Below are 14,277 nucleotides of genomic sequence, written 5' to 3'. Positions count from 1 at the left end.
TCAACAAATGGTGCTGGAACAAACCGGACATCCAAGTGCAAAAAAAAAAAAAAAAATCTAGATACAGATCTTACATCCTTCAGGAAAATTAACTAAAAACTTGTTTTAAACCTAAAAGTAAAAGGCAAAACTAGAAAACTCATAGAAGAAAATATAGGCAAAAATTTAGATGACCTTGAGTATGGCAATAACTTTTTAGAAACAACAGCAAAAGTACAATCTATTAAGCAATAATTGATAATCTGGGTTTCATTAAAATTAAAAATGTCTGCTCTGTAAAAGAAAATGTCAAGAGAATAGCAAGACAAGCCACACACTGGAAGAAAACATTTGCTAAAGATATAATTGAAAAAGGACTGTTGTCTAAAATATACAAATATCTTTTGATCCTTAACAATAAGAAAACAAACAACCAAATTTTAAAATGGGCCAAAGAACTTAACAGATATCTCATCCAAATAAAAAGGCATACAGGTGGCAAGTAAGTATAGGAAAATATACTCCTTATCATATGTCATCATGGGAAAATAAGTTAAAACAAAAAATGAGGGGAATTCCCTGTGATCCAGTGGTTGGGACTTGGCACTTTCACTGTGGGGATCAGGGTTTGATTCCTAATTGGTGAACCAGAATTCCCCAAGCCATGCAGCATAGCCAACCCCCACCCAAACAAACAAAAATAAGTTACCACTGCATACTACTAGAATGGTCAAAATCTGGAATACTGACAACACGAAATGCTAGTGAGGATGTGAAACCACAGTAACTCTCCATCACTGCTGGTAATGGTACAATCACTTTAGAAGGCAGTGTGGCTATTAAAAATAAATAAATAAAAATACTGTTTCCATACAATCTAATAATCACACTCCTCAATATTTACCCAAAGGACTTAAAAACCTATATCTACACAAAAACTTGCACATAGATATTTATACCAGCCTTACTGATAAGTGCCAAAACTTGAAACAATCAAGATGCCTTTCAGTAGGCAAATGAATAAATTAACTGTTGGTACATCCAGATAAAGGATAATTAAGAATCTGGCTACCTATGGTTTTATAAGCCTTCTATGAGGGAGGATAGGATTTCAGGGACTCTCTGTGTATAGAATTCAGTATGCATTGGGGGTATTTGTTTGGGGTTTTTTTGTAGTTTTTTTGTTTGTTTGTTTTGCTTAAGTATCCATTGTATAGTCAGCTATGGTTTTTCCAGTAGTCATGTACAGATGTGAGAGTTGGGTCATAAAGAAGGCTGAGAGCCAAAGAATTGATGCTTTTGAACTGTGGAGCTGGAGAAGACTCTTGAGAGTCCCTTGGACTGCAAGGAGATCAAACCAGTTAATCCTAAAGGAAATCCACCTTGAATATTCATTGGCAGGACTGATGCTGAAGCTGAAGCTCCAATATTTTGGCCACCTGATACATAGAGCTGACTCACTGGAAAAGACTCTGATGCTGGGAAAGATTGAGGGCAGGAGGAGAGAGGGGCGACAGAGGATGTTTTTTACAAAACATCACTGACTCAGTGGACATGAATTTGAGCAAACTCCAGCAGATAGTGAAGGACAGGGAAGCTTGGCATGGTGCTGTTCATGGGGTCACAAAGAATGATTCAGTGACTGAACAACAACAACCCATGTCTTGATCTGTGCCTGGTATTCTCCATCTAAAGAGCCTCTATTTTGTCCTCTCCAGAGTAGAAATTTTTGACATATTCCAGGGTAGAAGAGGGGTAGTTTCTCAGAGAAGGTACTTTATTCCTTTTGTGACTGAATTATATTCCATTATATGTATTTACGAGTCTTCCTGATAGCTCAGTTGGTGAAGAAACTGGGGTCTCAGTTGGAGACCCCAGTTCGATTCCTGAGTCAGGAAGATCCACTGGAGAAGGGATAGGCTACCCACACCAGTATTCTTGGGCTTTCATTGTGGCTCAGGTGGTAAAGAATCCACCTGCAATGTAGGAGACCTGGGTTCAATCCCTGGGTTGAGAAGATCCCCTGGAGAAGGGAAAGGTTACCCACTCCAGTATTCTGGCTTGGAGAATTCCATGGACTGTGTAGTCCATGGGGTCACAAAGACTCAAACATGACTGAGAGACTTTCACTCACTTCACATATGTATTTACACACTTTGTCTGTTCATTCATTCACTGATTGACATTTCAGTTGTTTCTACTTTTTGACTGTGGTAAGTATTGCTTTCAAGAACTTGTGTGTACATGTATTTGAGTACCTAGTTTCAATTCTATGAGGTATATACCTAGGAGTGGAACTGCTGAGTCATAAGGAAAGTCTTTCTCATTATTTGAGGAATTACCAAACTATTTTCCAGAGCAGCTGAACCATTTTACATTCCCAGCAGCACTGTATGGGAGCTTCAATTTATCAACTTCTTTGTCAATGCTTGTCCTCTGGTTTGTTCTTTTTAATTATAGCCATTTAATGTGGGAGAAGCAGCAACTCATTGTGGTATTTACTGTATTCTCTAATGACTAATGGTGTTTAACATATTTTCTTCTGCTTGTTGGTCATTTGTTTTCTTCCTTTGGAAAACAAGTTCAAGTTTTATGCCCACTGTTTTATTCTGTTGTCTTCTGGTTCTTGGATTATAAGTGTTTTGTATATAGTCTGGATACTAGACCTTAAGAGAAATACGATTTGCAAATATCTTATTCCATCATGTAAGTTGTCCTTTCACTTTTTTGATAGCTATTTGATGGACAAAGCTTTTAATTTTGATGCAGCTCAGTATTTTTTCTTTTGTTCACAATGATTCCAGTGTCATATCTAAGAATCTACTGTCAAGGCAAAGGCAAAAATATCTACCTCAAATTTTTTAAGAGTTTTATAATTTTGGCTCTTATCCCACGTCCAAGGGCAAAGGAGAAGCCCCAGCAAGACAGTAGGAGGGGTGAAATCACATATAGAATCAAACTATATACTTGCCAGAGACACTCAGAGGGCTCAAACAAAACTTGTATGCACCAGGACCCAGAGACCCCATAGAGACTGAGACAGAACTGTGTTTGAATGTCTCTTGCAGAGGTATGGGTCAGCAGTACATTGCTGCAGGGGTTATGGGTGCAGTAGACCTGGGTATGGCATAAGTCCTCTTGGAGGAAGTCGCCATTAACCCCACCATAGAGCTGCCAGAACTTACACAAGAATGGGGAAACAGACTCTTGGAGGGCACAAACAAAACCTTGTGTGCACCAGGACCCAGAAGAAGGGAGCAGTGACCCCACAAGAGACTGACCCAGAGTTGCCGATGAGTGTCCAGGAGTCTCCAGTGGAGGCACGGGTTGGTGGTGGCCTGCTGCAGGGTTGGGGGCACTGAGTGCAACAGTGCAAGCATGGGACCTTTCAAAGTAGGTCAAAATTATCTTTATCACCTCCACCATAGTTTGGCCTCAGGTCAAATAACAGGGAGGGAACACAGCCCCGCCTATCAACAGAAAATGGATTGAAGATTTACTGAGCATGGCCCCTCCCATCAGAACAAGACCCAGTTTCCCCCTCAGTCAGTCTTTCCCATCAGGAAGCTTCCATAAGTCTTTTACCCTTCTCCTATCACTTCATGGCAAATAGATGGTGAAACAGTGCAAACAGTGGCTGACTTTATTTTTGGGGGCTCCAAAATTACTGCAGATGGTGACTGCAGCCATGAAATTAAAAGACACTTACTTCTTGGAAGGCAAGTTATGACCAACCTAGACAGCATGTTAAAAAGCAGAGACATTACTTTGTCAACAAAGGTCAGTCTATTCAAGGCTATGGTTTTTCCAGTAGTCATAGATATGAGAGTTGGATTATAAAGAAAGCTGAGCACAGAAGAATTGATACTTTTGAACTGTGGTGCTGGAGAAGACTCTTGAGAGAGTCCCTTGGACTGCAAGGAGATCCAACCAGTCCCTCCTAAAGGAGATCAGTCCTGGGTGTTCATTGGAAGGACTGATGTTGAAGCTGAGGCTCCAATATTTTGGCCACCTGATGCAAAGAGCTGACTCATTTGAAAAGACCCTGATGTTGGAAAAGATTTAAGGCAGGAGGAGAAGGGGACGACAGAGGTTGAGATGGTTAGATGGCATCACCGACTCAATGGACATGAGTTTGGGTAAACTCGAGGAGTGGGTGATGGACAGGGAGGCCTGGCGTGCTGTGTTTTATGGGGTTGCAAAGAGTCAGACACGACTGAGCGACTGAACTGACTGATCAGAGGGCAGAAGAAATGAAAACCAGAATCACAGAAAACCAATCTGATCACATGGACCACAGCCTTGTCTAACTCAATGAAACTATGAGCCATGCCATGTAGGGCCACCCAAGATGGACAGGTCATGTTGGAGAGTTCTGACAAAACATGGTCCACTGGAGAAGGAAATGGCAAACCACTTCACTATTCTTGCCTTAAGAACCTCATGAACAGTATGAAAAAGCAAAAAGTTAGGACACTGAAAGATGAACTCCCCAGGTCAGGAGGTGCCCAATATGCTACTGGAGACCAGTGGAGAAATAACTCCAGAAAGAATGAAGAGACAGAGCCAAAGAAACACCCAGTTGTGGATGTGACTGGTGATGGAAGTAAAGCCCAAGGCTGTAAAGAGCAGTGTTGCATAGGAACCTGGAATGTTAGGTTCATGAATCAAGGCAAATTGGAAGTGGTCAATCAGGAGATGGCAAGAGTGAACATCAACATTTTAGGAATCAGCAAATGGACTTGAATGGGTGAATTTAACTCAGGTGACTGTTATTATCTACTACTATGGGCAAGAATCCCTTAGAAGAAATGGAGTAGCCATCATAGTTAACAAAAGAGTCCAAAATGCAGTACTTGGATGTAATCTCAAAAACAACAGAATGATCTCTGTTTGTTTCCAAGTCAAACCATTCACTATCACAGTAGTCTAAGACTATGCCCTACCAGTAATGCTGAAGAAGCTGACATTGAATGGTTCTATGAAGACCTACAAGACCTTCTAGAAATAACACCAAAAAAAGACGTCCTTTTCATTATATGGGATTGGAATGCAAAAATAGGAAGAGATAGCTGGAGTAACAAGCAAATTTGGCCTTGGAGTACAGAATGAAGAAGGGCAAAGGCTAATAGCATTTTGCCAAGAGAATGCACTGGTCATAGCAAACACCATCTTCCAACAACACAAGAGAAGACTACATGTGGACATCACCAGATGGTCAATAGTGAAATCAGACTGATTACATTCTTTGCAGCCAAAGATGGAGAAGCTCTATACAGTCAGCAAAAACAAGACCAGGAGCTGACTGTGGCTCACATCATGAACTCCTTATTGCCAAATTCAGTCTTAAGTTGGATAAAATAGGGAAAAACACTAGACCACTATGATATGACCTAAATCAAATCCCTTACAGTTATACAGTGGAAGTGACAAATAGATTCAAGGGATTAGATCTGATAGTGTGCCTGAAGAACTATGGATGGAGGTTCATGACATTGTACAGAAAGCAGGGATCAAGAATATCCCCAAGAAAAAGAAATGCAAAAAGACAAAATGGTTTTCTCAGGAGACCTTACAAATAGCTGTGAAAATAAGAGAAGTGAAAGGCAAAGGAGAAAAGCAAAGATGTACTCATTTGAATGCAGAGTTTCAAAGAATAGCAAGGAGAGATAAGAAAGCCTTCCTCAGTGATTAATGCAAAGAAATGGAGGAAAACAGTAGAATGGGAAAGACTAGACATCTCTTCAGGAAAATTAGAGATACCAAAGGAAACATCATGAGAAACGCTGGACTGGAAGAAACACAAGCTGGAATCAAGATTGCCGGGAGAAATATCAATAACCTCAGATATGCAGATGACACCACCCTTATGGCAGAAAGTGAAGAGGAACTAAAAAGCCTCTTGATGAAAGTGAAAGTGGAGAGTGAAAAAGTTGGCTTAAAGCTCAACATTCAGAAAATGAAGATCATGGCATCCGGTCCCATCACTTCATGGGAAATAGATGGGCAAACAATGGAAACAGTGAGAGACTTTATTTTTGGGGGGCCCCCAAATGACTGCAGATGGTGACTGCACCATGAAATTAAAAGATACTTGCTCCTTGGAAGAAAAGTTATGACCAACCTAGACAGCATATTAAAAAGCAGAGACATTACTTTGCCAACAAAGGTCCGTCTAGTCAAGGCTATTGTTTTTCCAGTGGTCATGTATGGATGTGAGAGTTGGACTATAAAGAAAGCTGAGGGCTGAAGAATTGATGCTTTTGAACTGTGGTGTTGGAGAAGACTCTTGAGAGTCCCTTGGAGTGCAAGGAGATCCAACCAGTCCATCCTAAAGGAAATCAGTCCTGAATATTCATTGGAAAGACTGATGTTGAAGCTGAAACTCCAATACTTTGGCCACCTGATGGGAAGAACTGACTCATTTGAAAAGACCCTGATGCTGGGAATGATTGAAGTCAGGAGGAGAAGGGGATGACAGAGGATGAGATAGTTGGATGGCATCACCAACTCGATGGACATGAGTTTGAGTAAGCTCAAGGAGTTAGTGATGGACAGGGACACCTGGTGTGCTGCAGTCCATGGGGTCACAAAGAGTCGGACACAACTGAGCGACTAAACTTAACAACACTTTTGAGTTAATTTTTCCATATAATATGAGGTCTGAATCCAACTTTATTCTTCACATGTGGCTATCTAGTTTCCCCAGCACCAGCTGACGGTCTTGGCACCTTCATCAAAAATCACTTAACTATATATCTGAGGGTTATTTCTGGGATCCCTATTCTATTCTTCTGGTTTATATATCTATCTATATGCTGGTACAACCTATTTTGATCATAACTTTATAGCAAGTTTTTAAACCAGGAAGTATGAGGTCTCTAACTCTGTTCTTTGTCAAGATTGTTTTTGCTACTTGGGGATCCCTTGATATTCTGCATAAATTTTAGGATGGTTTTTTTTCCTGTTGTTGCAATGAAGTCTTTGGGGGTACTTCCCTGGCAGTCCTGTGGTTAAGACTCTGTGCTTCTACTATAGCGGGTGCAGGTTCATCCCTGATCAGGGAACTAAGATCCCATCTGGCTTACAGCATGACCAAGAAGCAAAAATAAAAAAAAAAATTTCAAAGTCTTTGGCATTATTCTGGGTGGTATTCATATCTTAATAATCTTAAGTCAATTCATAAATACAGAATGTATTCCCATTTACTTAGGTATCCTTTACATTTTTCAGCAATGTTTTATAGTTATCAGTGTACAAGTTTTTCATCTCCTTAATTAAATTTATTCTGACATATTTTATTATTCTGACATATATTTATTTTTATTTTATTATTCTGACATATATTTATTATTTTGGATGCTATTAGAAACAAAATTACTTTCTTAATTTCCTTTTTGGATTGCTCATTGGTAGTATGTAGAAATACACATGAATTTTGTGTGTTAATTTTAAATCATGCAACTTTTCTTTTTATTGTAACTATATGTTTATTTAACATCCATGTTAATAAACATGCTAAATGTTTAAATAAACATTTTATTTAAATGGATATATAAACATTTTATTTAAACATTAAAAAATAAACATTTTATTTAAAATGTTTATATGTTAAATAAACCTGTTGTGGTACTCATTTCACAATACATGTAAATCAAACCATCATGCTGTACTTATACATTGATGCATATCAATTATTTCTCAATAAAACTGGAAAAAACAGTCTCTTGTTAGAAAACACATAGATGGATCATGGTTTTCTCTTACAGATTTTTTGATGTTTGCTGTCTTTTTTAAATCCATCCTGCCAACTTTTACTCTTTAATTGGAGTCTTTAATTCACTTATTTAAAGTAATAATTGTTTAGGAAGGACTTCTGATGCTTTTAATTTGTCTTCTTATGTCATATACTTTCTATATTGTTCAAATTTTCCATAACTGTCTTCTTTTGTGTTTGATATTTTTTATAGTGTATCATTCTTATTCCTAGTTTTCTTTTCTGCAATTTTTAAGTTATTTCTTGGTGATTACCTTGGGGATTAAAATTAATTTCTTAAAATTTCAACGATCTACTTTAAAATAATACTACCTTACTTCCATTATATAAACTGCTTCTATACAGCTAAATCCCATCCACTTTAAATTGATGTCATAAATTATATCTTTCAACTTTGTATGCCCAGTAGCATAGATTTAGAATTATTATTTAATGCATTTATTCTAAATCACATTGCAAAAACACAGGAGTTACAAATCAAAATTATAATACTGGCTTTTGTGTTTACCTATGTCGCTACCTTTATCAGTGTTCTTTATTTCTTTCTATGTCTTTGAGTTACTTTCTAATAGTGATAAGCATAATATAGTCTTTCTGAATTAGGCAAGAAAAGACAAAAGCCTTGAGTCAATATTCCAGGAAGCTCCTAGACATGTTAAAACATACACGCCAAATTCTTTGAGAATAAGGTCTGCTCTGTTCCTTCTAGAACCAAGGGCCAGGGTCTCACACTAGGAAGGCAGGCTTCTGTCTTTAAGACCACCACTGTATCTGGGAGGGGAGTGGGACAAGAGAAAATAAAGATGCCATAAATCTGCCCTTAATATGTAAAGAGTACAAAGTTCCATGATATAGTTTGTATAAAAATCAAGATTGATAATTATGCTATTCCAATCTTCTGAATCTGTATTTATTACTTATTAACTAAATTGTCAAATTTTGAAAGTTGCAGATCACAGTACCCAGCTATTGTGATTTGGCCAAATCATTTCGTTTTGCCTTATATACTTCATTATAATAGTTGTTAATCAACAGACCCAATGGATGTATATTAAAATATAGTAATTTACCAAGCAGAATATAACATAAATTACCTTTGTCTTCTTTCAAGATTTTGTCACATTGAACATCTTTATTTTTTGGTGCTCCATTAATAGTCTGCATCATCCTTTCTACGTATAAATCATTGCCCAATCTATTTCGACAAAGAGTCTCATAGTTCTTGTTTCTCTGGCTATAAAAAAATAATATATACTCAACTTACTGATAAAAATTAATTTTTACCACACATATCTTTTTATATTATACTTTTCTCAAAATTAATTATTTAATGTAGGTTGCATTAAAAAGTGATCAAAAAGTGAACAATCAAAAATCTTAGGAAAACACTGCATTAAACTACCTCCAAAAGACTCTTTTACACTATACTCCCCAACATCCCTACAACTTTGAGTACCCACCAATAGTGCAATTGGCCTTATACCATTTCCACATAGGTTTTATGAACTTTGATACAGACACTTGAAAAAACCACAAATTTCTCTCAAAGTACTACTTTTGTGTCATTCCATAATATGTATTGCATGTGTGTGTGTGTGTGTGTGTGCTCTGCTGCTGCTGCTGCTAAGTCGCTTCAGTCGTGTCCGACTCTGTGCAACTCCATAGACGGCAGCCCACCAGGCTCCCCCGTCCCTGGGATTCTCCAGGCAAGAACACTGGAGTGGGTTGCCATTTCCTTTTCCAATGTGTGAAAGTGAAATGTCAAAGTGAAGTCGCTCAGTCGTGTCAGACTCTTAGCGACCTCATGGACTGCAGCCTACCAGGCTCCTCTGTCCATGGGATTTTCCACGCAAGAGTACTGGAGTGGGGGTCCCGTTGCCTTCTCCGGTGTGGGTGCTCAGTCGTGCCCAACTCTTTGCGACCCCATGGACTGTTGCCTACCAAGCTCCTCTGTCCATGGGATTCTGCAGGCAAGAATACTGGAGTGGATTGCCATTTCTTTCTCTGGGGTTCTTCTTGACCCAGGGATCAAATCAGGGTCTCTTGCATCTCTTGCATTGGCAGGTGGATTCTTTATCACTAGCCTGGCCTGGGAAGCTCTGTACTATGCATTATTTTCATAATTATTTACTTCTGAGTATGTCTTTGATTTCCATTATGATTTGGTTCATGAGGAATTTACAAAATGCACTTTTTAACTTTCAAAAGTGTATGTGAATATGTCTCTATGTCTTAGTTGAGATTTATGCTATTAATTTTTAACTTCACTCCACTGTGCTCAGAGTATTTGTCAGATATCACTTCTTTGAAATTTTTGAAACCTTACTTCATGGCCTTGTACGTGGGTGAGTTGTATAATATTCCATGTGTGCTTGAAAAGAGTATGTGTCCTCTAATTGTTGAATTCAGAGTTCTATATATTACCATTAAACTATGGTTTGGGTTCAAATTTTCTATAACTAATTTTTTATCTGATTGACATCAGTAATTGAGAGGCATGTTTATATCTATTTTAATACTTACCAAGTTTCCGATTTTTGCCTCATATATTAAGAGGTTATTTTATTAGAAGTTTCATGTTTAGAATTATACCTCCCTTATCCTTATGAAGTGACTCTATCTCTAATAATGCTATTGGTTTATTTCTCTGTAAATGATATGTTCTTTACTGTTTTCTTCTGCTTTTAAAATCTTTTAGGGATTATCTTAGTGGTTCAGTAGCTAAGAATCCACTTTCCAATGCATTGGACATTGTTCAGTCTCTAGTCAGGGAAATAAGATCCCACATGCTACAGGACAATGAAGCCAATAGAGCACTACTACAGCATCTGTATGCTGTAATTGGTGAAGCCTGCACAGTGCAACTACTGAGTCCATGTACTCTAGAGCTCCTGTGCCACAAGACAAGCCCACGTGCCACAACAAAGAGCCCAAGTGCTGCAGCAAAGACCCAAGGTAGCAAAAAAAAAAAATTCTTCTTTTAATATTTGGTATTTTGGAGTATAATGTATCCATTGGTGTGTGTGGATTTCTTTTTTTTTTTTTTTATTCCTATTTCTGTGGAATGGTGTTTTTCAACAGTTTGGGGAAATCCTTACTGTCTTTGAATAGCAGCTCTCTTCCATTCTTTGCATTCTGCCCTTTTGGAAATGATTAGGTGTACGTTAGACCTTTAGCCTATTATCAATATCTGTTTAATTTCTCTCTGATGTTTTAGATATCATTTTTCTCTCCAAGATTTTGTATAACTTAGATCTAAGTTTTGATTTATTACATATCTATTCAATTATGTCTCGTTTAAATTTTAAATGCTTACTTTTTAATAACAAAGATTAAAGCTTTGTTTACTTTTTAATTTTAACAACTATATAAACTAAACTTTATTTTAAAATTCTTTTAAAATGTTTTTGCAATTATCAGTCATCATTTTGATAGTTTCTTAGGGTTAATGATGTTTTAACTCTATCTTATTTTTCTTCTAATATTTTTCGTTATTTTTGACTGTGCTAGGTCTTCATTGTTGTGTGTGGGCTTTCTCTAGCTGCAGCCCTAAGGGTCTTGGTTTAATATAAAAGCCTCTCTTTTGATTCTCTCAATTTGGGAGGGGGGTCCAAGACTTGCCGGTGGGCTCTAGATCCATGTGCTAATATTATCATTTTCCTCTAGCATCTCTCCCTGATTTTAAATCACTTATCTATCCCATTGTTATTCTTTTCCTTTTTCTGGTCCTAGGACTTTTCCCTTATGTCTCATGTACTTTAAAAAAGTATGTTATTCAAGATCTAATTGTATTGTATTTTATAGTCCAAACAATTTTACAATATTTTATATTTGGGTAAAAACAATACCTTAATTATGCTAGTGATGAATTTTTTAGTACTATGAATCATATTCAAATTATACTTGAAGGCAAATAATCTGAATAACTATATAAATACTAAATAATCTATTTATGTAGCTATATTCGGAGAAGGCAATGGCACCCCACTCCAGTACTCTTGCCTGGAAAATCCCATGGATGGAGGTCCCTGGTAGGCTGCGGTCCATGAGGTCGCTAGAGTCGGACACGACTGAGCGACTTCACTTTCCCTTTTCACTTTCATGCATTGGAGAAGGAAATGGCAACCCACTCCAGTGTTCTTGCCTGGAGAATCCGAGGGACGGGGGAGCCTGGTGAGCTGCCATCTGTGGGGTCGCACAGAGTCGGACACGACTGAAGCGACTTAGCAGCAGCAGCAGCAGCCATATTAATTTAGTCAGAGCACGCTTTGGAGCAAAGAAAATTATTTGAGATAAAGAGGGGTATTATATAATGATAAAGGGGTCAAGTCTACAAAAAGATGTAACAATCCTTTATGTATATGTACCTAACAGCAGAACTTCAAAATACATGAGTCAGAAATCCATTTATATTCATTAATAAAGAGAAATGGAAAATCTGCTCTCAATAGTAAATTCCATCATATCCCCATAACACATTTTCCCTTCTTAAGTTTAAGTTGTTTTGAATATAAAACTGGCAGTCATTTCTTTTTAAATTGAAAATAATTCATATATGTATAAAAGAAAAAAATCATTAAAACCTATACTGAGACTTAGAAGCTTCCTTTATTTCTTTTGTTATTTAACTTAGTAGCTCACCTATTTTTAAAGAATATGGTACAGCTATGAGTTACTCCTCTAGGAAGAACATACAACATATATACTTTACATGTAATTTCATGGGGTACAAATATCACTTTATAGGATGCAGTTTCACAAGGCACATATACCACCAGTGTTTATCCGGAAATCCTCAAAGACAGAAACAAAGATAGAGCCCTCTGATTTAGCATTTAAATTACAAAAGCAATGTAAATGATTAAACCACACATACCTTACTTTCTCAGCTTCTTCAGATTCTACAGAAAACATAACTGTTGGTAGATTTAAAAAGTTCATTGTTTCTGTCTCTGTGAGAATTATCTCTACAGTCTTCTCCAGGTCTTCTTTTGTTATAATTTTTCCAGGTGCTGTCCTCATAACTCGTAAATCTAAAATATATAATTTAATGAAAATAATCTATTAACTGCTAATTTTAATCATCACTTCATCAAAATGTCATGATGAGTCATACATTGCAGGTGGCTTTATATGCTCAAAGAATACGTCATGTTGTGAGATGTAGTCTATTTAAACTTTCTGAAGCCAAACTGGATCCTATGGCTCATAAACCGTCTCTGCTGCTGATACATCAAGCTTACTCCAATATCAAGTGTATAGTCATGACTACAAGGGCATCCCATTACATCTATCCCATAATATTAACAGGGAGATTAAGGTAAATGACTGTTGATACAACTCAAAAGGAATATGGACAAGTGTATTTCCCAAATAATATGCAACCCTTCTCCGAGTCCTGAAGCTAATTTCTTGTCTATATCTAATATCTTGTCTATATCTTCTTGTCCTTCTAATCTGTTGACTTTTGATTTAGATGATAGCCCACCTCTAATCATCTTCACCAAGAGCTCAAAAGATTCTCCAATGAAAGTTGTGGTTAAATACAGGAGAAAAACAGACTTAATATCCACACAAAAAATACATTGAAAAGGGTTAATCCCAAGTCTGTAGTCTAGTCAGAAGTCCAAGGTCCTTAAAAAATTTCACTGAGGACAGAGTTTCAGGGCTGGGAGTCTGCACTTGGTTGTGTGGGTAATAAAGGAGCCATGACAAGGATATATAGGTCAGAATTCAATGTTTTATGTTAAAAATTAGGGTGAGAAGCAGGGATCCATGAGATTCTGACATGGGTAAAGCTTGAATAGGCAAAGGGGATAAACTTTCCAGAGATTAAGGCTTAGTCTCCTTAAGAAGGCCCAGAGTATGAGAAAAACACCTTTTTCATAGCTTAAAAAAAAATACAAGCTACTAATTCCACAAATCAATCACCAACATTTGGAACTGATAAATAAATTAGAGTATACTCATCTATGAATATTAAGTAGTAATTAAATATGATATTAAAATTATGAAAATGTTTGTGATAAAATGTTAAGTGACTAAATAGTCCATGACAAAATCCACAGTATGATTGTAACAATTAAAATACTAGTGCCCATGGAGAAGCTGAGGAAACAAAATTTTAAATTACCAATCCTTTACAGTATTGGATAATTCTTTTTAAAAATGTTTTTAAATTTTTATTATTTATGCAATAAATTTAAAATGAGGGAGAAATGATTTATATAAGTAAATCTACCTACATAGCAGATATAGGATAAGTGAAAAAGTAAATAAAGTATCCACATGGACACAACTGGAGATATATCTAGTCCAAACTGTTAGTTTGATCAATGAAGAAAATGAGAGACAGGCTAAGTGAGAAGTTTAAAGTCACACAGGCAGTTTTGAGCTCTTCTCTAAACTTCCTTTCTTTAAGACCACCAGGTCTTCATCCAATATTTAGTTACATATACCTCAAAGTAGCTACGACAAAACTAGACAGCATATTAAAAAAGCAGAGACATCACTTTGCCAAC

At 37.0% G+C, this 14,277-nt stretch overlaps 1 protein-coding gene across 1 annotated transcript in view; it reads right to left on the bottom strand.

The window, feature by feature from the left end:
* WDR78 (WD repeat domain 78) overlaps positions 1-14,277 on the bottom strand; it is a 99,576-nt gene that overhangs the window by 49,685 nt on the left and 35,614 nt on the right. The window contains 2 exon segments of the mRNA XM_027536954.1: positions 8,851-8,990; positions 12,633-12,789. Of these exon segments, the coding sequence (XP_027392755.1) occupies positions 8,851-8,990; positions 12,633-12,789 (297 nt within the window).

Source organism: Bos indicus x Bos taurus, chromosome 3 (assembly GCF_003369695.1).
Source record: "Bos indicus x Bos taurus breed Angus x Brahman F1 hybrid chromosome 3, Bos_hybrid_MaternalHap_v2.0, whole genome shotgun sequence".
NCBI classification, from domain to species: Eukaryota; Metazoa; Chordata; class Mammalia; order Artiodactyla; family Bovidae; genus Bos; species Bos indicus x Bos taurus.
The sequence above is the reverse complement of the archived record's forward strand: the minus strand, read 5'-3'. Positions and strand labels throughout refer to the sequence as shown.